A 27407-nucleotide genomic window follows, 5' to 3' on the forward strand; every position below is an offset into this window, starting at 1 on the left:
ACAGATTATACTCAGATTTTGGGTCTTACCCTTTGTATAATTTTCTCATTCCAGGATTTCCCCCTAAATCTGTCTTTTACCACCTTGGAACAAGTAATCTAGTTTTCTGCCTCCAGAACTGCAGGGTTTGTGGTACCCACATGCAAAAAAGCCATAACCTTAACAGCTCTTACCCATTGCAGTTGCTGTCCTTCAAGGATAAGCTCTTCTCCAATTTCTGCCCACTTTTGATTCATTTCCAGTGCCTTCCATTAGTTACTTATTTTGTACTTTGTCCAGAATTTATAATTATTATCTGAGGATGTATTTTCCTGACCACTTCACTGTTATTACTGGTTGCTCAAAGGCTGTTCACCATACATTTTTAAAACCATATTCTTCCTGCATAACACATTCATCTTGAAGGGGAAAATGTTTAACACCAGTTGAAGAGAAATTGTTCTTGCCTCTGTGATACACTGTATATTATACACTCTTCTGTCATAATACCTGTAACACCTTCTTGCAGGAATGTATTTCTACATACTTTCTTCAAGGTACGTGCTACATGCCTCTGAGATTGTAACTTCTTATAAGCAGGCATAGTGTTTTGTTTATCTTGGCATCCCAAGAAACCAATATAGTTTGAGGGCACAAGGTGACTTCACTGTAAATATTTTTAGAATGAGTTATTTAAAAAAATCAATGGCACTTCTTTCTACCATGATTTTTATTTCTTCCACAATGTAAATCATTAAAGAAAGAAAATGATAGGCTTCCTTTACAGATTTCATAAGAATGCTACAAAGGAACTGGATCAGAACAAGTCCCCAATGTCTGGTCAACCAGTTTCTGTCACAGTTCCCATCCATTACAGGGATTAGTGTCATTCAAAGATGTGACTGTGGACTTCTCCCAGGAGGAGTGGCAGCATCTGGATCCTGCTCAGAAGACTCTCTACATGGATGTCATGTTGGAAAACTATTGCCACCTTGTCTCTGTGGGTAAGAAAAACTCTTAAACCTTTTTTTTTGCAGAATTTACTATTATATACTTTATTTCATTTGAGTGTCACAGCAACAGAGTGAAGTAAAGAGAATTGTCCCTTTGTAAAAAATTAAGAGAAGTTGTGGTTTCACAGAACAATCATGCTTAAAATACAAGATTCCCATATACCACCCTATTATTAACACCTTGCATTGGTGTGGTAGATTTGTTAACAATTGATAAAAGCACTTTTTTTAATGTTCTTTGCTATTTTTTTTAAATTCAGTTTTATTGGGATACATTTACATACCACACAGTCATCCACGGTGCATAATCAACTGTCCACAGCACCATTACATAGTCATGCCTTCATCACCCCAATCCGTCTTTGAACATTAAAAGCACATTTTTACAATTGTTATATTATTGTTTATTATATATGTATATATGTTAATTGTATATATTAACTATAGTCCATGGTTTAATTTAGGATTCACTGTGTTGTGCAGTTCCATTTTTTTTGTTATTGTTTTTATTTTGGTAACATATACAACCTAAAATTTCCCATTAACAAATTCAAACATGTAATTCAGTGCTGTTAATTACATTTACAACGTTGTGCTACCATCACTAAAACTTTTCCATCAACCCAAACAGAAACTGTACAGTTTAAGCATTCATTCCCCATTCCATGTCCCGCTCCAGCCCCTGGTAACCTATGTTCTAGATTCTGACTCTGAGTTTTTAATTCTATTTTCGTATCAGTAATATCATACAATATTTGTCCTTGGGTGATTTGCTTATTTCATGCAACATAATGTCTTAAAGGTTCAACCATGTTGTCACAAGCGTTAGAATTTCATTCCTTTTTACAGCTGAATAATAGTCCATTGTGTGTATATGCCACATTTTGTGTATCCTTTCATTAGTTGACAGACACTTGGGTTGCTTCCATCTTTAGACAATTTTGAATAATGCCGCTATGAATATCAGTGTGGAAATATCTGTTTGAGTTGCTGCTTTCAGTTCTTTTGGCTATATACCTAGAAGTGAGATTGCCAGGTCATATGGTAATTCTATACTTAACTGTCTGAGGAACTGCCAAACTGTCTTGCATAGCAGCTATACCATTTTACGTTCCTACCAGCAATGAATGAGTGTTCCCCTTTCTCCACATCCTCTCCAACAGTAATTTTCTGTTTTTTTAATAGCAGCCATTCTAGTGGGTGTGAAATGGTACCTCATTATAATTTTGATTTGCTTTCCCTAATGGCTAATATCTTTTCATGTTCTCTTTGGCCATTTATGTATCTTCTTTGGAGAAATGTCCATTCAAGTCTTTTGCCCATTATTTAATTGGTTTGTTTGGCTTTTTGTTTTTGAGTTGAAGGATTTCTTTCTATATTCTAGATATTAAACCCTTATCGGATATATGATTTCCAAATGTTTTCTACCATTGTTTAGGTTGTCTTTTTACTTTCATGATGGAGTTCTTTGATGCACAGAGGTTTTTAATTTTGATGAGTTTCCATTTATTTTTTATTTTGTTAACTTATATTTTGGGTGTAAAGTCTAAGAAACCATTGCCCAACACAAGGTCCTGAAGAAGTTCTCTAAGTTTTCTTCTAGGAGTTTTATAGTTCTTCCTCTTATATTTAGGTCTTTGATCCATTTTGAGTCTAGCTACAGCTTTGTCAATTTTATTGATCTTTTTATTTTATTTTATTTTATTTCGGTACCAATAAGTCTTTATTTATTCATTGTATTATCCCAGGAAAAACAGGGAAGGGGAAAGGTCAGCATGTGTTACAAAATGATAGCATAAGGGGAAGGAAATACCCAGTACAAAATCAGCCATCAGATAAACATACCCAGTGATGGGGTCACCAAAGCCCAAGGGGGCTCAGTCTCCTGCAGTTCAGGAATGAGGGGAAGGGATTAGGGAACAGACAGGTACACACTTTCCTACCCTCCCTTCATCTCCATAAATTCAAGATTCCACACAAAGCTTTGGTTTCTAGCAGTAAACATGGAATTACATTCTTCCATCTCCTGTTAAACAATCGTGTGGCCACTTTGACATAAGTTTCTTGCACCTGCATAAAAGTTCCTGAGTGACTTGGGTATACATTCATCTTCCCTCTTTGAATTTCTTACTTCAACTTTCTACATGGAACCACCCCCTCCCACACACACCCATTGTTTCTCTCTATCCTAGGATTAAGTAGGTTTGGTCAGTCCAAGTACAGCAGCATTAAACTTTTGGCATGAATCACGTCAAGGAATGGTCTTAATTCAGAAGGTTGGGAATGAAGGATGGAGGGTTCCTAGATTCTTCAGGTCTTTTGCATAAGTTGATGAAGAGTTGTGGAGATACCCCCAAAATTATGAGTATGGGGGTTGGGGAGGGGGAACAGGAAAGGGGCTATGGGGTAAGTTTTTAGGACAGAAGATCTAGTCCAAAATTGGAAATAAGGGAAGGACAACATGAAAGAAAGGATGGTTCAAGAGCCCCACTTCAAAGAGGGGCTCCCAAGCATGTTTCAGTTCTTTTTGCCTGGTGCAGAATCTTCTGTCACAGATGCTTTGGCTATTTTTCTTTCACCACAAAAAATAAGAAGTTTGTAAATAATAAAAACCCCAAAAGAACATGGAGAAAGACCAACAGATTATATTTACACAAATTAGGCCACCTAGCAATCACCAAATCAGTGATTCTTGAAGTTCCACAAAGCCAAGACAAATACAGTAACTAGAGGGGGGCAGCATTTGGGGGAGACAAGAACCCAGGATCACAGACATCACCCAATACGTTCTATTCCATTTGCCCCATTTCAACACAATGAGGTAGGTTTGCATGGATCCCACAGCATGTAAACAAACCCCCCTTTCTCCTTTAGCTACTGTAACACTATAATCACTACTGCAGCAGGGTAGGACATGGGCTCTGGGTGCCACAAAGAAGCCTTCACTGATGGTCTCTCTGGAAGCCAAGCAGGAAAAGTCCAGACATTTGGAACGTTAAGAATTTTAGTCTTTGCTTCATACATTCATCCTTGGACACACACATACACCTCCATTGTGCATGGCAGGCCAAGCCTAATCCAGAGAGGATGGATCTGGTGTCCCAAGCAAGTCCTGTGCCCTATGATTAAGAAATTACCAATATATGTAATAAGGGAACAGGAATCCTTTATTACATATATTGGTAACTCTCATCTAATCTTGGCTTCTTCTCTTGACCTTTAACCTGGCCCAGCCTCTCCTAACCTCTCTGCACCATCTTCCCATTTAAACTAATTTCCAATCTTCCAGTAGGAGATCAAGTCATGGGGCGACCCAGTTAAAACCTAGTCTCCCATAAAGGGAGAGATTTCAAGAGGACACTATGGCAGAAAAGTCAGCTGTAATTGGCAAAAATGAGGTAGTTCAAGTAGTTGTTCTTTGTGGTGATAAAGCAACAATAAAAAAGTATTCCTGTTGTGCAGACCTGGAGCTGCTGCTGACTTATCCCTGAGATTGTTCATGTACCTGAGAACACAGTGCAGGAATGAGGGCCTTAGAGTAAAATATACAAAAATACAAAACCAGAATATTTATATTAAGGAAAAAAAAGTTGAAATGCACAAGATACGTCATTCACACACAGCTAGTGCAGTTGGCATCCTGGAGAAAGTGGGACCCACGGTGCAGTTATCTAAGGGAGCAAATAAATAAAATCGTATTGGCCCAGAATGGGATAGTGAGCTTAGGAGCAGTAGGTCTACAGCTGTCCCACCAACCACCCCTTTTGCCTTTCATCGCAACCTGCTGCTTAGGACAGTTCCCAGCACCCTGTCTCAAGAGAGGGTTATGAAACAAAATATGGAAAAACCCTGTTCCACCCCTGAGATTCCTTCCCACAGAATATATTGGCTCCTGGGTTGGGTCCATCAAACTGCTCTCATCTTTTCACTCTGGCATGAGAAATTTTTATAAATCCCTTTCAAAGGAAAACTTCCCTATCCAGGCCACTGTCATAAAATAGAGATTCTAGAGTATTTCATGCAGGCTCTAAGGGTATTTCTCCTGAAAGCCCTCACTTCTATTTGGATACAGCATGGTTGGAATTCCTTTGCTTCAACCCCCTCCCCCACCAAGATGGAAGAGGGGGTGATGCTGTGGACCCCCGCCTGAGATACACGGCACTGCCAGCTGCCCCCTACCCACCCTCCCCCACTTTCTCCACTCTGCCGATTGATGCCTGCTCCTTGGAACTTCCTAATTGCAAAAGGATTGCCCCCACACGCTGTAGGCTCAATTCTGGGCCTCTGGGAGCAGGGCAGGGCTGTGGATCTCTTCTTCTTCCTCCCGAAAGTAGGAGGGCTTTCCCTGTGAGCTGGGCGCCTGCTGGGCCTTCAGTGGACATGAGGCCACCTTATGGCTGATGCTTTGGCAGAAGTGACATTTCTTGGGCTGGGGTGGCAGCTTGCATTCCTTGGCATGACGGTCTAGACCTCCCCCATTGTAGCACCTGTCTCCTTTTGATCTGCACTTGTGCATGTTCTTCCCCTTTGGCCAGTTCCCTTTGCCTCCGGACTTACTGATCTTTTTAAAGAACAAACTTTTGGTTTTGTTAATTCTATTCTTTTTTTAATTTTCTATTTTATTTATCTCCCCTTTATTCTTTGTTATTTCCTTCTTTTGTTATTTCTCTTTGAAACTATCAAAAGTGCACATGTCCATTACACAGTGTCTAACGTGTAATATTGAATTTCAGACTTAAAGGTGATGAATTCTTTTGGTTAGCAGAAAGGATGATTGTGTCTCCACTTGTCCAGTGCAAGGGGCTATTAAGTTTGCTGATACACAAAGGAGTTGCTTAGTTTGCAGCACTGAAGCTGTACCTTACTCATTTCTCAGAGGTAATGAAACCCCAGTAACGTAAACCAAGTCTTATTTTCACTTATCAGGGTGTCATATGACTAAGCCCGATGTGATCCTCAAGTTGGAACGAGGAGAAGAGCCATGGACATCATTTGCAGGGCATGGCTGTTTAGGTGAGTTTCTGAGTCCTAAGCCTGTGAAATTTAGTGGAAATTAAATTTTAAAGTGTTCAGGTTGTGGGTGGCACCTTTGAGATGTTTTTGAATATCTTTTAAAGGCTCCTAATTTTTGAAATGACATTCATGACTCAAAAACTTACAATCAGACTTCAAAATACCACTCTCCCAAATACACTCTTTCCTAATTTGCTTGATGATTCAGAGATATTTACCTCTCTTAACTTACCCAAATTTACTGTAAGCCTTCCTTTAGATGTTTTTTCCTTGATTCATGTCTCTTTATCTAGCATTCTCAGTCCCCTATTGTATTGCCATTGTGATAGATTTCTTTCAGGCTTTCTTAAATCGGTCTTAAAGGAAGAGGAAATCTTTGGCTAATGTTCCTTTTCTTAATTACTTTCCATTTTCTTTCCTTCCCTTTCCTTCGTAATACATTAGATTTGTTTTCTGCACTAAGGGTCGGTTCCCATTCTCACCACAAATCTCACTGTTAATTCTAGAGCCCACTTCCCTCAGCCCAGACCAATAATTTTACAGTCACCATTTCCTTCCAGTAAACCTTTGTTGTTCATTTTATAGTACTGATCATCATTCCTGAAGTTGATGCTTGGTTTTGGGTAAAACAACACTAACTCATTCTCATGCCAGTTCTCTGAGTGCTTATTTATAACTTGGCTTTCTTCGCCACTGTGGCCATATTGCCCGAAACAATGTCTGGCACCTAATAGCCAGTTATTTTTAAAATAAATGCACATTGTTTCACTGGTCTTCTAGTCTTTTTTCTCTTAAGGTGTCCTCAAGGGTTTTGCCTTTTTATTAACTCCTTCAAATTATAATAATCTAATCCATTCTCAGGACTTAAGCTTTTTGTTTTACGTGGATAGCTCTAACGTGAACAAACTGAGCACATTTTGCTCACCTCTGCTTTAGTCCATCCAGAGTACAGTACTACATGATGATGTCGAACTATTCTGTACCACATGTTGGACATGAAAATCACTGACTTGCCCAGCTCTTAAATTCTTTCCCAATATCTGTTTCTAAATTCTTTTGTTCCCATCATAATGTCAGCTTGGTTCCTCTGTCATCCTTTCTTGTTGATCACTTCATAATTTGTGTAATGCTTATCAGCCTGTGAAATATATTTATATCCTCCCATATTCTCATTTCTCACTGACATCATAAAAATGACAGCTGTCTCATTTCATGCCTTAATTGCTGTATCTACTATTTGGCTTTGCCATACTTTTTGCCCTGATTCCTTCAATTTACATTGTTGCTTTCCTGGCAAGTTACATCAATACTTGTTTCCTATTATGTGTTAAATATTATATGAAATTGAAATTCCTTTTCTTTCAAAGGCTACTACAATAAGATTTCATCTGGCCTTTTCAACTTTATTTCTCTTTCATAACTGAAAATTCTTGCTAATTGCCACTTGACCTAGTCTCCTAAATGTTCTCCATACATATAGTGTTCATTATCATATCTATACTTATCATTTTATTATGTTCTCCCTTCTAGATACTGTATATCTTTTAAATTAAATCCACAGATTTCTACTCCATGAACTATTCCTTGACTACTCCATATCATATTCACCTTTCCTTTTTCTGAATTCCCAGCTACTTAAGACTAAGGCACAGATACACACAAAATTCTTGAATATGATCATAGAATTTAATACCTGATTGTACATTCTTAAAGATTCTTCCCCCAACAGATAAGATCCTTTGTTTGAATATTTTTAACTGAGATATATATCAGTAGTTAGTTCATAATTGTCTTTGTAGCTATGCAGTAGAAGTACCTTTTTCATCCAGTCAGAAAGCGTATACTAGTAAGTTCCATTTAGATAAACATGCTCAACCCATGTCCATATTGGTTCTGATTAAAGTGGTTGGATTTCTGCCAGACATCACCTACCTATACCTAGTGTTAATATAAACTCAGGTGGGTTCAAAGAAGATAAAGTATTCCTTTCCATGAGCATAGGTTTTAGTTAGGAAAGGATTACTCTCAAAGTCTGCTTTTTTCATGGAACATTTTTGTTATAGTGCAAGGCTGTTAAAAAACTTGTTAAAATGAAGTTTTCAGACCATAATTATTTTCATATTTTAAAGAAAATAGAGCTTAAAGTGGTGGGGGAAATAAGTGAAGGGTTTTTCAAAATCACGGAATAGTAGTTTTTCCTTGAAGATTCTCTAAATATGAATAGAAATAAGACTGGAAGGAAAGCTAACAGATTCAAAGAACAAGAACACAGGCTTTGTGATTAGCAATCAGTGAGATATTTATAGGGCAATAAGTACCAGGTCTGACTGAAACAGAAGTTACTTGTTGTGGATGGAATTTGTCAGATATGTGGACAAGCCTGAAAGCTGGTATAAATATAAAAAATTGAATCTAGCTCATGTAAATATTTGTTTACAGGAGAAATTCCTTGTTTATGTTAGTACTGGGGGTAATGGGCTCAAGGAAGAAACAGGTTTTTGAGCTGAGTTTTAGCATTGTTTTATTAGATATGGAGGTAACAAAGTCAACTAAAGCTATAAATTTATAAGAAAAATGAAGTTAAGATTAATGAGTATTCTAGGACCAGACTGAAGAATCTGATCCTTCTGGTCCCTCATGTAGAAAACTGGAGTTCAGGCTGAAAAGGTGAATAATTAAAAGTGATGATCTGGAGAATTTCATTATCGAACAGTTCTAGAAGAATTAAATGATGGGCACAGCAATCTGAATACAGCAATGAATATACATTTAGTCCATTTTAAAGTTCCTGTTGAAAGTGTTTTCCTCGTTCTCCCTTTATACAAGAGACAGTGATTCTCAGCTATATGAAGGAATAGGGCCTAGACTATGGGACTGTTTCTCTAAACACTGGGAAATTGATACTGGAAAAGGTTAATTAGCCATTCATGGCAACATGGAAGAGGGAGTGAGGACACAACTGGAAGCATTTTGCCACGGATATCTAGGTATGAATGTATAAATATACGGACTCTGATCTGAGTCCTCCAAAAGTAATCTTTCCTTTAATATTTACCATGAACAAATTTTTCTACTAATTACAGTTTAATGTCTTTGATAGTCTCACTTCATTGTCTCTGAATGCACATATCCAATATCAGTCCCCTTCCACCATCCTTTGACTTCTGCTAATTGCTGTTTATCTTCATTTCACTTTCTATGAAGTTCTGGTGTAAACTGTAAAAGTTATTAGTGTTCATTGCTTATTTTTCATCCTTTTTCACACTGAAGCAGGGTTTTTGCTCAGGTTTTGTTTTTGTTTTTGTTTTGTTGTTTTTTTTTTCCCCAGCCAGGGAGTAATTTGTCCTGGTCTCTTTTGGCCCTTTTGGCTAGACCTAAAACCAGTAATCCCTTGTACAGTTCTTTTCCATAGAAAATACGTAAAGATTCACAAATTGTTACTCTATTTTTTTCTAGAAGAAAATTGGAAAGCTGAAGACTTTCTAGTGAAATTCAAGGAACACCAAGATAAGTATTCTAGATCAGTTGTATTCCTCAACCACAAAAAACTGATTAAGGAAAAAGGTAATATATACAAAAAGACATTTATTGTAGGCAAAAACCTTGTTAAGTCAAAAAATATACCTCCTGAATATCATACCCATGGAACAATTTTGAAAAATGTTTCAGAATTAATCATCAATAATCTAAACCCTGTAAGAAAGAGACTTGTTGAGTGTAACATATATGGGAAATCACTCCTTAATACTAAGCAAGAAACAGCTCATTCTGGAGTCAGATCCCATAATCAGAATGGGAGAGCTGTCACTCATAACGAAGTGCTTAATCAGTACCAGAAGATGGAAACGCCGGCACAGTCCTTTAGATATAATGACTGTGAGAAATCCTTCCTTAAAAAGGGAAGCTTAATTACACATAACAGAACATACAGAGCGGAAAACCCATCTGAATATAATAAAAGGAGAAGAGGAACCAATATTGAAAAAAAACATACATGCACTGAATGTGGGAAATCCTTCTGCAGGAAGTCAGTGTTGATTCTTCATCAGGGAATTCACACAGAGGAAAAACCTTACCAATGTCATCAGTGTGGAAATGCATTTAGGAGGAAGTCATATCTCATTGATCATCAGAGAACTCACACAGGAGAGAAGCCCTTTGTTTGTAATGAATGTGGTAAGTCTTTCCGCCTAAAGACGGCTCTCACTGATCATCAGAGAACACATACAGGTGAGAAATCTTATGAATGTGTGCAGTGTAGGAACACCTTCAGATTGAAATCACACCTCATTCGTCATCAGAGGACTCACACAGGAGAGAAACCATATAAATGTAATGAATGTGGGAAGTCCTTCCGCCAAAAGACAACCCTGTCTCTACACCAGAGAATTCATACAGGAGAGAAACCCTATATTTGTAAAGAATGTGGGAAGTCCTTTCACCAGAAGGCAAATCTTACTGTCCATCAGAGAACTCATACAGGGGAGAAGCCCTATATTTGTAATGAATGTGGGAAGTCCTTTTCTCAGAAGACAACCCTTGCTCTTCATGAGAAAACTCATAATGAGGAGAAACCCTATATTTGTAATGAATGTGGAAAGTCTTTCCGCCAGAAGACAACACTCGTAGCACATCAGAGAACGCATACAGGGGAGAAATCTTATGAATGTCCTCACTGTGGAAAGGCCTTTAGAATGAAGTCATACCTCATCGATCATCACAGAACTCACACAGGAGAGAAACCATACGAATGTAATGAATGTGGGAAATCCTTCAGTCAGAAGACTAATCTCAATCTACATCAGAGAATTCATACAGGGGAGAAACCCTATATTTGTAATGAATGTGGGAAGTCCTTTCGCCAGAAAGCTACTCTCACTGTACATCAGAAAATACATACAGGGCAGAAATCCTATGAATGTCCTCAGTGTGGAAAAGCCTTTAGCAGGAAGTCATATCTCATTCATCATCAAAGAACTCACACAGGAGAGAAACCATATAAATGTAATGAATGTGGGAAGTGCTTCCGCCAGAAGACAAATCTCATTGTACATCAAAGAACTCACACAGGGGAGAAACCCTATATTTGTAATGAGTGTGGTAAATCCTTCAGTTATAAGAGAAACCTCATTGTCCATCAGAGAACTCACAAGGGAGAAAACATGGAAATTCATTAAATGATGAATTTGAAGCCTTTCCAAGTCATTGTAAACCTTTGCTTTTAAAGAAAAGCATGCTTACACATTTTAATCCAATTTTAATTCCAAGTGTTATTGTCATCAATTTAAACCATGCACTTATGTACTTGCTCACTAGCATATAAAATCGATATGACCCATCATTATTGAACTGCCAGCAATGAAGCTATTTTTTAAGTTTTCAACTGTTCCTGCTGAATTAGATAGTTCATTAAAAAAAACTTATGTAATATATACAGAAGCAAGATACAAATGGGTTATAAGCACCAGTATACCTAAGAGAAAGAAAATATCTATGAATTCTGTTTCTCACTGCATTATGTGGAATAAAAATGAGTTATCTGTTACCTCCCCAAAGATAGTCACAACCCTGCCTTATAATATCATAGAGTAGTTTTTGCATGTTTTAAACTATGTATATTTTATCATACATCAATTCTTTTGTGTTTTGCTTATTTCAGTCTATTTTTGATTCATACATTATTGCATGTGGCAGTAGTGTCCATCTTCATTCATATGCTACTTCATTTAAAGAATATATCACTATTCTGTTGGTGCATATTTATATTTTTTACATTTTTGTGTTATAATAAAAATACTGCTATGACTATACTTGCATATGTCATGGGTATATGTGTTTGTATGTATGTCTGGTAGTTTTATACCTAGGACTAGAATTACTCAGTTTTAGAGTATGTGTAAGTTTTTTCAGCTATAGTAGATTCTGCCAAACATCTCATACATTTCTCAACATGAGGCAATTCACTTTGGAGAGAAACAAATCTAAATGTAATCAATATGGAAAGGTCTTTTCCAGTGATTCAAACTAGAGAATTCCTACTAAAAAGGAACCTTATGTTATAATTGCGAGAAGGCCTTTAATAAGGATATGCTAATTAATAAATGTAGACAGGCCTTTAGCTGTGGCCTTTAGCTTTAGGTATGAGTCCCAATAGATGTATGAAAATATTTTCTATATTAAATACCTTTTATAGCTTGGTCTATCTCACAGGATATGTATGTCTTTGAAAATCCCAAATAAAAAATCATTGGCAAGATTTTGGTATTTGAGAATTGGAAATCTGCTAAAACAATAACTACTGTATCTTTTTTTGGAGAATGATAAGTTCGGCAGCAACTTGAGCAGTGTTATTGAAGGCCCTTCTTGAGGAGCATTATTCAAAACCAACATTCACTACATGTATCATTGTAGTGAATAACCATTAATCATTGTGCACAATAAAATACAATGGAGATTTAAATAAGATTATTTTCAGTTGAGTGGACCTATAAACCAAATCTAAGTAGTCAGGAAGAAAGGTTCATGGTACAAATATTCCACAGGCCCTCTAGCCTATAAAAATGGATAACAATCATCAATTAATAGTAAATGGAAACAAGCTTGTCCATATTGGGCTTACAGATAATTTCAGCAAAAAAAAAAATGGTAGGTGATGAGGAAAAACAGACATAATAATTTAGACTTTAGAAAAGGGCTAAGCATAGGGCCAAGTATATGATGCCTTGTCTGAGTGAACAGAATTTTGTGAAATGTACCCTTGATAATTTATATTTATCCTCAGTTTTTTTGTTTTTTTTTTGTTTTTCTTAAGAGTACAAGCTGGTTAGATCAATTAAAATAACTAGAATGGGTAAGATAGGATCTACATTTGCAACTATAAGAACATCCAGATTCTATTATTTCATTTGAAAATAAATTAATCTTTATTTCTAGATGGGTAAATATTATTTATGCTAACATTGTTAAGTAACAAAAGAATTGCAGTCATTACCAAGGATGCAAGCCTCATTTTCCTTGGTATGTAGCCAATATGGGGAGACATGATCTAACTAAATGTTTGTTCTAGCCTAAACCCACCAAAGATGTTGGGAATATGCAAGTCACTTTCTCCTGGGCATTCTTTCTACTTTCCCTTGTTTCTGCTTTCCCAGACATTTCAGCGGCTGCCAGAAAATATAAAGTATCTGTGGCATCCCTAACATGTAACTTCCTGCCTCCTACTTTAGTGATTATATGATGAAATATCAGTATTTCTATTTGCAGTAGAACATGTATCCATATGCTCATTTTGTTTTTATATGTAGGACATATATTTATGTTTTTTAGCCTTGAGTAAGAGGAACTAGAAAGTATGGTGTACTGGTGAGCAGTTTTTTAAATGTCTTCAAAAGTACACTTATGAACCCAGACACTAGGGCTGTTTTCTTGCCTAAGGAACTCCCAGTTTAGCAGGTTAAATATCAAGTCATGAAAGTATTTGAATCGTTGTCATTGGGTATCTCTCCATATTTATGCTCCCAGTTAGAGTCATTTCCCATGGTCTACCCTTAATAATTATCATACCTACCCAAACATACATGACTTGGGGGAGGTGGAAAGGGTATTAGTAAGAAGAGACTGTGCATTGTATTCATTGCAGTAAACACTGAAAAAGCTCAAGTGGGCCAGACCCAGACTCCTTTGGCATCTTAGGAAAAACTGCAAGCATCATAAACCTATACTGTTTATTTCATAATTTTTGCCTTATTTCCCAAGGCATATTATAAGCCCTCGTGCAAATCTCTGGAGTTTGACATGTTTTGCCTCAGTTGGCTGAGGAGGAAAGGAGCAATGAAATGGTATTGTGCAAGTGTTTACCCCAAAAAAGTTACCCTGCTTGAAATGGTCCTACTAAATTGAAAGAAGTGGCACATGTAAAGTTTTTGTGTGGTTTTTCTGTTTTTTATATGAACTTTACAAATTCAGTATTTAATATTTCATTTCTATAAACTACTGTGTAGTATTTCTGTAATGGTAGATGATGTTAAAATTGTGAGGTTTATTTGTATCACAAAATATCATTGATGCACATTAGGAAAATATCTAATTTCTAATATACAATTGACTATTTCCTTATATTTAGCTTACATTTTTCTACTATGAGGGAATTTTACTTAGATTGTATTCTAGAAGAATGAAAACTAGCCCTGAGGTTCCATACACCCAGATTCCAATTCCAGTTCTATCACAGTAAATTTAAGAGCTTAATCATTTCTGCTTAATTTCTCTGTGCCAATTTCTGAAAAATATGGGACAGTATTGTTCTCTCTCATAGGCTGAATGTTAAAGAAACATAAGAATGAAAAAAGTTTGAACCTCTGAATGTGATCTCCAAGTCTTCCCATTTTTCTGCCCTCATTTGGTCTCTCACCTTGACTTTTAAAATCAAAGCACACGATTCATTCCTTCCCACTGTCCTTTATCTATAGTGTCTCATTTTTTAACCCAGCAACTACAACAATTTCTGACAATTGATTCAGAATACTTTGTGCAAGTCCTAAATCCCTATGTTTCTCAATTCAGTTCCCTTTGCATTCTCAGTACCTAATTCTTTTTTTAACTGCAAATCTTATTGAGATATATTCACATACCTTAAAATCCATTCAAAGTATATAATTAGTGTCTCACAGTATCATCACCTAGTTGTGCAATTACCACACTCAATTTTAGACCATTTTGATTGCTCCAAAAAGAAAAATAAACATTAAAAAAAAACACAAAATACCCCATACCCCTTATCCCACTCTATTATTGACCCATAGTATTGGTGTGGTATACTTATTACTGTTGATGAAAGAATATAAAGATATTACTGTTAACCATAGTCTGTAGCTTGCAATAGGTACTTTTTCCCCATGTACCACTCTATTATTAACTCTTCATATGAGTGTGCATTTTTACTAGTTCATGAAAATTTATATTTGTAGTGTTAAACAACGGCCACCTCAAGCGTCACTGTGTTAAAGCATCCCATAGTTTACCTCTAGCTTTCCTTCTGGTGACTCTCAGCACTTACTCTACAATTTCATTATATTTCACAAATCCCTGTCGTGCTCTAGTCCCTGCTTACTCTCAGCAGAAAAGGTTGTTACTCTTTCACAGAGAAGACAGAGGCATGAAGCAAACTTAACTCTTAGAATTTTTCCCGAGTATTTCCAAACTCATTATAATCTGCAAGATTCTTTGTTTTGTTTTGTTTTGTCCCTCATAGAAAGATATTTATTTATGTTTTCTGAAGCTTGAGTGTGTTGCTATCTTCTGTTTCTAACATTGGTATTTGCTAATTATGAAACTAATCTCACCATAATGCACTGTTAGCGTGTGTGTCTACATGCATGTTAATTTGAGGTAGAGGACCACATATAAATAACTGAGGCCCTGCTAATTATGATTCTAAACAGGTGCAGATCTTTCTAACCTATGGATAGAAACCCTCATTTTTATAATCCTCATAGTAGCATTCATTCCCAAATTTTGCAGTCATTACAGCCATTGTCAATGTTAGCTGTACAGACCTCTTTCACATCTCCCAACCTTGATGATTTCTGGGAGTCCTCAGGAATAGGTGGTCACTAACCTTTATCCACTGTCCAGACATGACAGTTCATTCCTTCAGGCATCCTGGTGCCTCTTGGATCCCCATAAGGCACAGTGTTTCTATAACAATCAGTGTACTGCTAAAGCTGGGCTATTTTCTCATGGGATGGGGAAGACTGGCTCTTTCTATTTACATTAGGCTCTGCTAGAGGAAATGTAGACAATGTTTACCATAGGTTAGAACGGTTCATACAGTTATTTCTTAAAGCCCTCCGTAGTCTTTAACAGCAAGACACTGCATCCCAATACCAGAATTTAGACAAGTAACATCCAACATATGATTGGAATCCTTTATCCTGTCTAAATAAGGGTTCCATTATTAGGTTAAGCTCTTTCTACTTAGAAAATATTTTTTCTTAAGGGAAGCACCTCAGGCCCCATGCAAATTTCCTTGTATTGGCTCTGTTCCTCTGGAGACTTATTTAATTGGCCCAAAACAAGGAAGGAAGAAAGATTTAAAGAACAAAGGGGACAAATAAAAAGAAATAGCAAGATATTACACTAAAACTAAACTATATTAATTGAGCATTTCCTTTTACTACTATTTGCTTATTAGCTGGAGTTCTTTGCTTTATTTTTTCATTGGTCACTCTAGGAACTAAAATATGCATCCTTTACTTTAATGATTTATGTTGAATTAGCATTATACCAATTCACAATATTACAACAGTATAATTTCATTGACCCCTTTCTTGGCATGTATGTTGTGTGTATTCGATGACCTATTTTTTTGCTTTTTTAAATTTAAACAGTCAATTGTCTTTTACAAAATAAAGAATAGTCCTTTCAATATCATTCTGTTGTGAAAGATAAATTGGAGTCAAGTATGCAAACTATGGCATTTTATTCAGGACACCAAAGTTCTGCTGCAGCAAAGGAAGCCAAAACGGAAGTAGCTTCAGGGTTCTAGGGATGGCAAAGGGTTTTTATAGACATGGGAAGGAAATTAGTTTGACTCCTACAGATTAGATCAGGGTTTATCCATCTTATTGGGATGGGTTTAGGGCAGGTGAGCTTTGTTTTGTATTGGGTCAAAAGTAATAAACTAGGGGCTTAATTGGGTATCTGGGTCAACTGAGGGATTTGGTGGGGATTTCAAATTTCAACAGATAAAGAGGAACTTAAGAGGGCATGGTTTTTTTAATTTGTTTTTGTTTTTTGTTGTTGGGTTTTTGGTAGGATTTTGGGGGGCTTTTGTTGTTATTTGACTCTAAGGGGCCCCTGGGGCTTTCTACAATTTTCTAGTTACATAGTTTTGAATTTTCTATCATGTATATATATGTTGCCTACTCAAATAAAATTTACTCAATTTTTTTATAATGGAAACATGGTGTGATGGTTAGGTTCTTGTGTCAACTTGGCCAGGTGATGGTGCCCAGGTGTCTGATTAAGCAAGCACTGGCCTAACCATTACTGCAAGGACATTTGTGGCTGGTTAATAAACCAGAAGGCTGGTTTATTAAATCATTAGTCAATTGATTGCATCTATGGCTGATGACATCAATAAAGGTAGTATTTTCCACAGTAAGAGAATTCAATCAGCTGGATTTAATCCAATCAGTTGACTTTTAAGGGAGAAGAGAGAGAACTTTCACTTCTTAAGGTAGCCAGCCTCTCCTGGGGAGTTCATCGAAGAACTTCATAGGAGTTGCCAGCTCGCTGCCTGCCCTACGGATTTTGGATTCGTGTATTCCCACAGTTATGTTAGACTCTTTTATAAAATCTCATATTTACATATACCTCCTGTTGATTCCATTAAAGAACCCTAATAAACCTGGCAAAGCAGAAACAAATTGCAAGTGGAAGTCTTCAGTCTTTTCCTTTTCCTTTTCCTTCTTATGTTGAAGTAGAATGCCCACATCAAGCTATAATTTTTTCTTGTAGCTATTTAGGGCCCTCCTAATATATCAGTGTGGTCAAAAAGTGAGGAATTTATTTTGGCATTTTTGATGAAGGGCCCAGGATGCCAAGGAGATATGTGATGGCCTATTTAGAATATAGATTCTCTCAGAACAGTCTGCCAACATTACAGCAATAACCTTCTATTAAAGTTCCTTCTTTTGTCTTTCTCTAGGTGTTGTAGGTTTAAGTGTCATGAAAGTGATAAAAAAGAGATGTGTCAGAAATAATCTTGGGAAGGGATCATGAATTTGCAGCTGAAACAATATTCTGTTTCAATTTCTTCTACCCCAGAACAACAGGGGCAAAAATTAGAAGGAGAAGGAATACTAGTGCCATATCCACTGATGTCTCAATATGGTGAGGTCTCTCAAGGCAGTGACTTTGCCATTGTTGGCAGCATGTATATTTCCATTGTTCTTTTCAAAATTTGACATCATGCTACTGAATGTATTTTTTAAAGATTAAAAATTCACAGGAAGTTGCAAAAATAGTGGAGATGTCTGTTGCTCTTCACCCAGTTTGGCTCGATGGTTACGTGTTATATAATGGTACTACAATATCAAAACCAGGAATTTGACATTGGTACAATGTGTATGTGCAGTTATGTCATTTTATCATGTATAGGTTTGTATAAACACCACCACAATCAACTATTCCATCATCATAAAGATTTCCTGTGCATTATTTTTTACTCATAACCATCTCCCTTCCATCCATCACTCCTGGCATCCACTAATTTGTTTTTCAGCTCTGTAAGTCTTTCCTTTCAAGAAAATTATATAAAGGAGTCATAGAGTATGTAACCTTTTGAAATCAGCTTTTCTTAATCAGCATAATTCTCCGAGATTTTTAATTATTGTTGAATTGTGAGAGTTCTTAACATATTCTACATACTAGTTGTTTGTCGGATGTGTGGTTTCCAAATATTTTCTCCTCATCCATAGCCTGTCTTTTCGTACTCTTAACAAGGTCGTTCACAGAGCAATAGCTTTTAATTTTGATGAAATCCAGTTTATTGATTTTTTTTTTCTCTTTTGGATCGTGCTTTCAGTGTCATTCTAAGAACTCTTCACTAAACTCTAGGTTTTAAAGGTTTCTTCCAAAAGTTTTATACTTTTCATATTTTTCATTTAAATCCATGATTCATTTTGAATTAATTTTTGTATAAGACATGAAACTTAAGTTGAGGCATACTTTTTTTGTCTATGGTTATCCAACATCCAGCACTACTTGCTGAAAACACCATCTATCCTCCATTAAATTCCTTTTACATCTTTGTTAAAAGTCAGCTCACTGTACTTGTGTAAAAATAATTCTGGGTTCTCTGTTCTGTGACAATTACCTATGTGTCTAATATCTAATTCTCTACCAATAACACAGTCTTGAATGCTGTGATTGTGTACTAGGTCTTCAAATGGGGAGAATGATTCCTCCCACTCTCCTTTTCAAAACTGTTACCTATTCTAGTTCCTTTGCCTTTCCATATAAATTTTAGAATAATCTTGTCTATATGTTAAAAAAAAACATTGCTGTGATTCTTATAGAATTGCATTAAATTTATATATCAATTTAGGTAGAATTGATGTCTTTACTGTATTGAGTCTTCTAATCCATGAAATGGTATGTTTCTCCATATATTTAGATCTTCTATTATTTCTTTTATCAACATTATATAGTCTTCAGCATACAAATCCTTGACATGATTTGTTAGATTTACACCTAAGCATTTCATTTTTTTAGTGATTGTAAATGGTATTGTTTTTAATTTCAGTATCTACATGTTTATTGCTAGTATACAGAAATACAATGGATTTTTGTATGTTTATCTTGTATCTTGTGACCTTTCTGAACTCCCTTCAGATAATTCATATAGTTCAATTCAAGATAAGTGTGATAAGTTAGACATGCATATAGTAACCACTAGAGCAGCCACTAAGAAAAGTATAATAAAGAGATGTAGCTAAAAAAAAAAACTTAAACAGGAGAGAGAATGAAATATATAAAGATAGGAGAAGGCAAAAAAGGAATGAAGAACAGAGGAGACAAAAACAAACAGCGAGATTGTAGATTTAAATCTCATCAATAATCATGTTAAAATTTAACATTTTAATCAACTCAAACAATTTGACTAAATTATTAATTATCTCATTTGGTGATTTTATTAAATTATTAATTATCCAAATAAAAGTCAGCAATTGTTACAATGGATATAAAAGGAAGACAGAACTACATGGTGTTCATAAGAGACTCACTTTAAAGACACAAGCAGATTGAAAGAAAAAGATCTGAAAAGATATACCATGCAAAGACTAAGTATATGAGAGCTGGTGTTTCTTTATTAACATTAGACTTTATGACAGGAGTATTGCCAGGGCTAGACAGTTATTTCATAATTATAAAAGGTTCAATTTATTAAAAAAAATAAACAATTCTAAATGCATATGCACCTACCAACTGAGGTCCAAAATAAACGAAGCGAAAGTTGTCAGAACTAAAGAGAGAAAGACAAATCAATAATCATAGTTAGGAATCTTAACCCTCCTTCTCAGTAATTGACAGCAAAGGTAGGAAACAGAAGATCTCAACATCACCATCAACCAATTTTATCTAATTAACACTTAAGGAAAATTACTTTCAAAATCTACAGAATACACATTTTTTTCAAGTGCACATAAAATATTCACTAAGATAGATCATGTGCTGAGCCATTAAAGATACTTTCATAAGTTTGGAAAAATTGATATCATACATACAGAATACTTTCTTTGAACACAATGAAATTGAATTCATTATCAGTAACAAAAAATCTAGAAAATACTTCAATATTTGGAAAGTAAGCAACACATTTCCAAATAACCCATGGGTCAAAGAAGAAAACACAAGGGAAATTAGAAAATACAGTATTACAAACTGAATGATAATGAAAAGAGCACATACCAAAAATATGTACTTGGAGGGACGTTTGTAGTTGTAAACTCTAATGTTACTGGGAAGGATATAAAAACCTCAATCAGCAACTGCAAAGATCACAGTAACTCAATTCAATTAAATTCTGACTCTAACTATCCAGAGTTGAGGCCAGACTCCACAGGTTAAGGGCAATCCTCTACAAGATTTCAAGTTTGGGAGCACAGGATACCTGCACTTCTCACCAACTGGCTGCAAATCTGAGGATTCCCACAACCCCTTGGGTAAATAATTCACTATAATGACTCAAAAAAACTTACTGAAAGCACTATACTTATGATTATAGCTTCATTATAATAAACGGATACAAATGAGGAGAAGCCTAAAGTAGAGACGCATAGGGCAAGATCTGGGAAAGTCTCAAACACAAGCTTCTGTGTCCTTTCCACATAGAGTCAGAATGTACTATCTCACAGCAGAGATACATTTCTCATTCATGGAAGTTCTCTGGAGCTTCGAGTTCTTCTGGAGTCTCATTACATAGTCATGATTGATGGAATCAACACCCACATGGTTGAACTCAATCTACAGCCCCCTTCCCCTCCCAGAGGTTAGGAAGGTGGGGTGATAATTGGCTCAAAACCCCTACCCTCTAATCACATGGTCAGTGTTTCTAGTGTGGCCAGCCCCCATCCGATGGATTCAGGTTTGGCTGGCCCCACCCTGTAACTATCAGGGGTTTTCCTGGGCCCACCTTGAAGAACAAAAGACTCCTACTGCAGGAAGTTCCAAAGATTCAGAGGTTGCTTCCCCAAGGCCACAGGCCAGCCAACTTTTCATTATACCACAGTTAGAAAAGAAAAAAGTCAAGTTATCTAAACATCCACTATTAAGAAGCTAGACAATAAAAGAGCAAATGGAATCCAAGGTAAGAAAAAAGAAAATAACAAAATTGTCTGGTTTGCTAATGCTGCAGTTATGCAAAATACCGGAAATGGATCAGCTTTTATAAAGGGGATTTACTGGGTTACAAATTTAGAGTTCTAAGTTCATAAAAGTGTCCAAACTAAGGCATCAACAAGAGGATACCTTCACTGAAAAATGGCCAATGGTGTCTGGAACACCTCTGTCAGCTAGGAAGGCACGTGGCTGGCATCTTTTGCTCCTGGGTTGCATTTCAAAATGGAGTTCTCCAAAATGTCTCTGTATCTCTCTTAGCTTCTGTGGGCAAACTCTGGCTTCATCGCTTAGCTATGCATCACCAAACATCCTTCTGTCCACATCTCCAAGCATCTCTAAGCATCACTGTCGCTTCCAAATATCTTAACGTCTGTATTCTGGTTTAGCATATCCTGGGGCGTTTTCATCTCTGCTCTCTGTGTGAGCTCCCTTTAAAGGACTCCAGTAAATGAATCAAGACCTACCCTGAATGGGCAGGGTCAAGTCTCCATGGAAACAATCAAGAGGTCACACCCTAATCAAAAGATTAGCAAGTCTGACCCCACAAGAATGCATTAGCGAATATGGCTTTTCTGGGGGACATAAAGATCCAAACCAGCACAAAAGGTAAGAGCAAAAATCAATGAAACAGAAAATAAACAAATGAGAAAACTAACAGAGCCAAAAGTTAGTTCTTTTAAAAAATATAGTAAGACAAACAGCCAGACTAAATCAAGGGAGAGCAAGAGTGATAGAAGAGACATTATTTAGATCATATAAGCATTAAAAGCACAATTTTATGCCCATAATTCAACAACTTAGAACTGTTTTCCAATAGAAGTTTCTGCAATGATGGTAATGTTCTATAATCTATAACTGATACTTTCTGATACAATAGCCACTAGCCACATGTAGCTTTTGAGCACTTAATATGTGGATAGTGCAGCTGAAGAATCAAAATTTAAATTTTATTTAATTAATTTTAAATTTAAAAAACTACATGTGGCTGGTGGCCACTGTGTTGGACAGTACAGCCTTAGAAGAAGTGGGCAAATTCCTTAAAAAAATATACCAAATCTGACACATAAGGAAACAGAAAATCTGAATATCCTTCTGAGGTAAAACACAAGATTAGAATTATCGAATCAAAGTCACAGTAATCAGAACTCTTTCCCAGCTTTCCTAAGCTGGGACACATCTCAACGGAAACACTCAAAGAATTCCAATCTAATCAGCACTAAAATGTCTGCCCCCCAAGATTGCATCAAAGATAATGGCATTTTCTGGGAGACATAATATATACAAACTGGTACAGGTGGTATTGGGGAAAAAATATAATCAATGCAAACTAGAGACTATAGTTAACAGAAACATTATATTATGCTTCCTTTAATGTAACAAAGGCAATATGCCAAAGCTAAATGCCTATAAGAGGGGGACATAAGGGAGAGGTATGGGACTCTTGGCATTGGTGATGTTGTCTGACTTTTATGGTACTTTAGTTTAATTCTATCTTTCCTTTTTTTGTTTTTTAGCTGTCATTTTTTTTTTCTTTTCTTTTGTCTCTCTACCTTCTTTGACTCTTCCTCCTCCTTTGTGGAAGAAATGGAGATGTCTTTATATAGATAGTGGTCATGGTGATGAATGCATAACTACATGATTATACAGGGAACCATCGGTTGTTTATTTAGGATGGAATGTATGGTGGGTGAACAAACCATCTTAAAAAAAGAAAAACGGGTTGATGAAGAAACCTTGAGAGCACTATATTGAGTGAAATAAGTCACACACATAAGGACAAATATTGTATGGTCTCACTGATATGAACTAATTACAATGTGTAAACTCATAGACATGAAATGTAAGTTACCAGGATATAGAACAAGGCTAAAGAATTGGTGTGGATGCTTATTATGAGAATGTTTAACTAGGTTGAACTTAAAGGTTTGGAAATGGACAGAGGTGATGGTAGCACATTATTGTGAGAATAACTAACAGTGCTGAATGGTGTGTGATTGTGGTGCAAAGGGGAAGCTTAGAGTCATGTATGTCACCAGAAGGAAAGTTGGAAGTTAAAAAATGGGAATGTATAAACAGTGAATCTTGGAGTGGACAATGTCTATGATTAACTGTACAAATAGTAGAAATCTCTCTCATGAACTAGAACAAATGTATGACACTATAACTAGAAGTTAATAATAGAAGGGTATATAGGGGAAAATAACCTACTGCAAACTATGTACTACAGTTATTAGTATTTTAACATTCTTTCATCAACATTAACAAATGTACTATGCTAATACTATTAGTCAATAATGGGGGGAGTTGGTTAGGTGTATGAGAGGATTTGAGTTTCTTGTTTTTATTTTCTGGAGTAATAAAAATGTTCTAAAAATTGAAACAAAAATTAATTGTGGTGAGTGGATGCACAATTGTATGACTGTGTCCTTTGGATGATTGTATGGTATGTGGACAATCTCAATAAAATTGAATTTTAAAAAAAATTGATTGTGGTGATGAATACACAACTATGTGATGATACTGTGAACTGTTGATTGTACACTTTGTATGGTAAGTGAATATATCTCAATAAAAGTGCATTAAAAAGAAAAGTATTGCATGATTTCTCTCATATGAACTACTTAGAATAAGCAAATTTATAGGTTAGAATATAGAATAATGATCACAAGGTGCAGTGGGAGGATGGAATGGGGAATTATTCCTAAACTGTACAAGTTTTGATTAAGGATGATGAAAATAGTCTGGAAATATGGTCAAAGGTACATGGTTTTGTCAATGTACTTAACACCAAAGAACTGTCCACTTAAAATGGCTAAGATAATTTTTATGTTATATATATCTACCACAATTAAAACCAAATTTAAAAAAAAAATCATGCACTGTCCATTCAATGAGGCTTACATAATAATTATAAGTTATTTTGTAATGCCTCCTTGGGAGATAATGGTATATCAAGGGTGGGGCTAGAAGAGCAGAGGTCAGGGCAGAAAAAAGCAAAAAGTTGAAAGAGGGAGTATACTTGTTGTGATTAGGACTGAATTGTGAAAGGAGGACAGATGGGGAGAGCAAGATGTGGTATAGTCGGTTGAAGAGATGGTTTGATAGGGGGTATAATGAGGGCTTGAAGTCATGGAAGAGTCCACTTGAAATGAGTCCAGCTGTTGGCTCAAGGTCATCACTGGAAGTGAGTCCCACTCCAGGGCAGTGGTCAACTGATTGTCCATCAGACCATCAAAGAGTTTGCTGAAGGTCAGTACATGAACTTCACTAAGTTTATAATAATATTGAGCTGAATTTTGGAACTTGAGGCATAAAGCCCTGTTAGGGAGTTGCAGAAATGTACAAATATAGTTGGATAATGAGAGTTACAATTACCAAGAAAAGAGGCCACTATTTTTTTTATCATCTTGAGGATAGAATAATCATAAAGGAGGCCCATTGCATACATGCCCAAGGGTTGCTTTCCATTGCCCTTTCAATAATATCCAAAATGTATTTTAAGAGACAAGGTCTGAGCATAGAGGCATTAATTCAAGAGGTTTTTCAGTAGAGTATGTGGCAAGTATATATGCTGCCTCCTATGTGATGTGATTCCTTGTGAATTTTGAATGGTCAATAGGGCTGCCTTAAACACTAAAAAAAAAAAAAAAAAAAAAAAAAAAACTTGCTGGAGAGGTGGAAGTAAAGTTATGGTGCCATATAGTGGTTGGCTAAGGCATTAGTGTTGAAGAGCCCAAGTAAGAATGGGTGGCAGCATGGCCAGAGTATTGCCCAGTAGCTGTCACATTGCCTGTGGGGTCCATCCATTGGCCTGCAGTGTCCCAGGCCCAAAGTAGATATATATGGATATATCAAGGTAGATATATATGGATGTATCAAAGTAGGATATATATGGATATATCTACTTAGCTGTATCTTCCCAAAGTAGATACATCCAAGCTATGGAATACCAGGAGGCCAAGCTTAACAGTTACCCCTTGTGGGCACTATAGCTTGAGGGACTGGGGGAGGGGGAGTAAGGATACTGACCAGTATAGGCAAAGTGTAGACTGATTCATGTCTCCTCCTAGATGTCTGTGGTTGGAACCAGAATTCCTTAGCAGTTGATGCTCTTGGACAAAACTAATATTAATCTTTCTTAGACTTTCTCCATTATCCATATTGTTTTGGGTGTAGGTCCTGGAGCAAGGAGCTCTACTTCTTCAGTGAGATCATCATAGGCATCATCAATTAAATATCCTTTATAGCTTAAAAATTTTGGTGACGCTTGTGACTTGGACGATGACATCATCATAACCAAGGTGCCAGAATAGCTCTAGTAGATAGCCTGATGGGAATTCAAAAGTGAGTGGTTCATAACGATCAGTCCTAGGTTTGATTTCCATCCCAGTCGGGATGGGACATGACTGTAAAGGGATAGATGAAGGGCAAGGGGACAGGGATAAATACCAGTAATGTGATCTTCATAAACCCTGATATGTGAAGTGTATAAGAAGGGATGTTTAAAGGTACTTCCAGTGAGGTTTAGAAAGAAATGATGAATGTGTTATTGGAAACCAGAGGAAAGGCAATCCTTGTCATAAAGTAGCAGAGTGCTTGGCAAAATTGTGTTCTGGTGTTGGATGGAAGGCAGAATTTGTAGGTGAGGAACTTGGATATTTAGCTGAGGAAATAACCAAGCAAAATGCGGACAGGGCAGTCCGGTTTCTCCCTGCTGCTCATAGTAAAATTAGGATAGGATAAACTGATCACTGACCTGTTAAGCAAAAAAGAACAAGCACTTGTCGCCCTTGGCCAGATCACATGCTTTGACCATTGGCAATGGCCCTGGAATCTATAAAGACATTTAATGAGGACCTATTGTTGGCCAGGGCATCCTCCACTGCCAAGATGACTGCCTGGATTTTGGCCAGTTGTGCTAACCCTCAGGTCACATCCTTTACCAGAGGTATCCTGGTTAAGGGATGAAAAGCAACAACCCTCCAATAAGCTCCATTACATGTAATCTTTGTTGTTCACTCAGTTGATCTCCAGAGGCTCCCACAGGAGTCAAGGAATCTGGGAGAGGGGTGACCTCTAGCACTGTGGCATATGGCAAGGGACTCAGGACACGGGAGGCCACCTTCTTCTGAAGATGGGATATGCCAGAGGGCCTAAGTTTGACTCTGTACTGTAGATACCACTCCATTTCAGCAAGGAGGCAATTCAAGCTTGTGGGGTATGGCTTCTACAGCCCAGAGCATAAAGGGAAGCTGGATGTAGAGGGTCAAGGTTTCAGGTTCCAAGAGAGACTGTCTAGGAAGATCCAGTATACAGCCAGCAGTTGTGGCTCTAATGGTGTGTAATGTAGGGCTAGAGCAGGCAGCTTTTTGCCCAAGAAGACCATGGGCAACTTATGACCATTGTGAGTAGTCCAGAGACTCCAAGAAGCATAGGAGGTGGTTGCCAGAGCTTCCACCATAAAGAAGTCTCTAGGAGACACTAAGGGAAGCACACATTATATGGTCATAAGGACTCATTCTGTTGTAAAGTACTCCATTCAAAGTGGTTTACAGATGACCACATGTTTCAGTTTGCTAAAGTTGTTGAAATGCAATATGCCAGAAATTGGTTGGCTTTTACAATGGGGATTTATTAACTTACAACTCAAGGCAGCAATAGAACAATACCTGGACTCTGAAGACAGACTGCTGGCATCTGGGGCTCCTCTGTCACATGGCAGGGCGTGGGGTGACACCTGCTGGTCCTTCTCTCCTGGGTTTTATTGCTTCCAGCTTCTGGCTTCAGTGGCTTCCTCTCCCAGCTTCTGTGGGTGTGTTCTTGTCTCTCAGCTTCTCTGGGGCATCTCTGAGCTTGTCTGGGCCTATTCTGTGTGTCCTGTAGCCTCTTATAAGGGATTCCAATAAGGGGATTAAGACCACCTTGAATGGGGTGGGTCACATCCCAACTGAAATAACCTAATCAAAAGGCCCCGCCTATAATAGGTTTGCACCCACA

At 36.9% G+C, this 27407-nt stretch overlaps 1 protein-coding gene and 1 long non-coding RNA gene across 2 annotated transcripts in view; one reads left to right on the plus strand and one right to left on the minus strand.

Moving 5' to 3' along the window:
* ZNF567 (zinc finger protein 567) overlaps nucleotides 1-12747 on the plus strand; it is a 31550-nt gene extending 18803 nt beyond the window's left edge. The window contains exons 3-5 of the mRNA XM_037820218.1: nucleotides 899-983; nucleotides 5919-6005; nucleotides 9462-12747. Of these exons, the coding sequence (XP_037676146.1) occupies nucleotides 899-983; nucleotides 5919-6005; nucleotides 9462-11182 (1893 nt within the window). The 3' untranslated portion in view covers nucleotides 11183-12747. The remainder of the gene's footprint in view (nucleotides 1-898; nucleotides 984-5918; nucleotides 6006-9461) is intronic.
* Nucleotides 637-27112, minus strand: LOC119521711. Its single transcript, XR_005214406.1, has 3 exons — nucleotides 27080-27112; nucleotides 26167-26244; nucleotides 637-977 (listed from the first exon to the last, which is right to left on the minus strand). It is a non-coding gene; the product is annotated as an uncharacterized LOC119521711 (long non-coding RNA).
* Between the last annotated feature and the right edge of the window lie 295 nt (nucleotides 27113-27407).

This window comes from Choloepus didactylus, chromosome 27 (genome assembly GCF_015220235.1).
Source record: "Choloepus didactylus isolate mChoDid1 chromosome 27, mChoDid1.pri, whole genome shotgun sequence".
Lineage (NCBI taxonomy): Eukaryota > Metazoa > Chordata > Mammalia > Pilosa > Megalonychidae > Choloepus > Choloepus didactylus.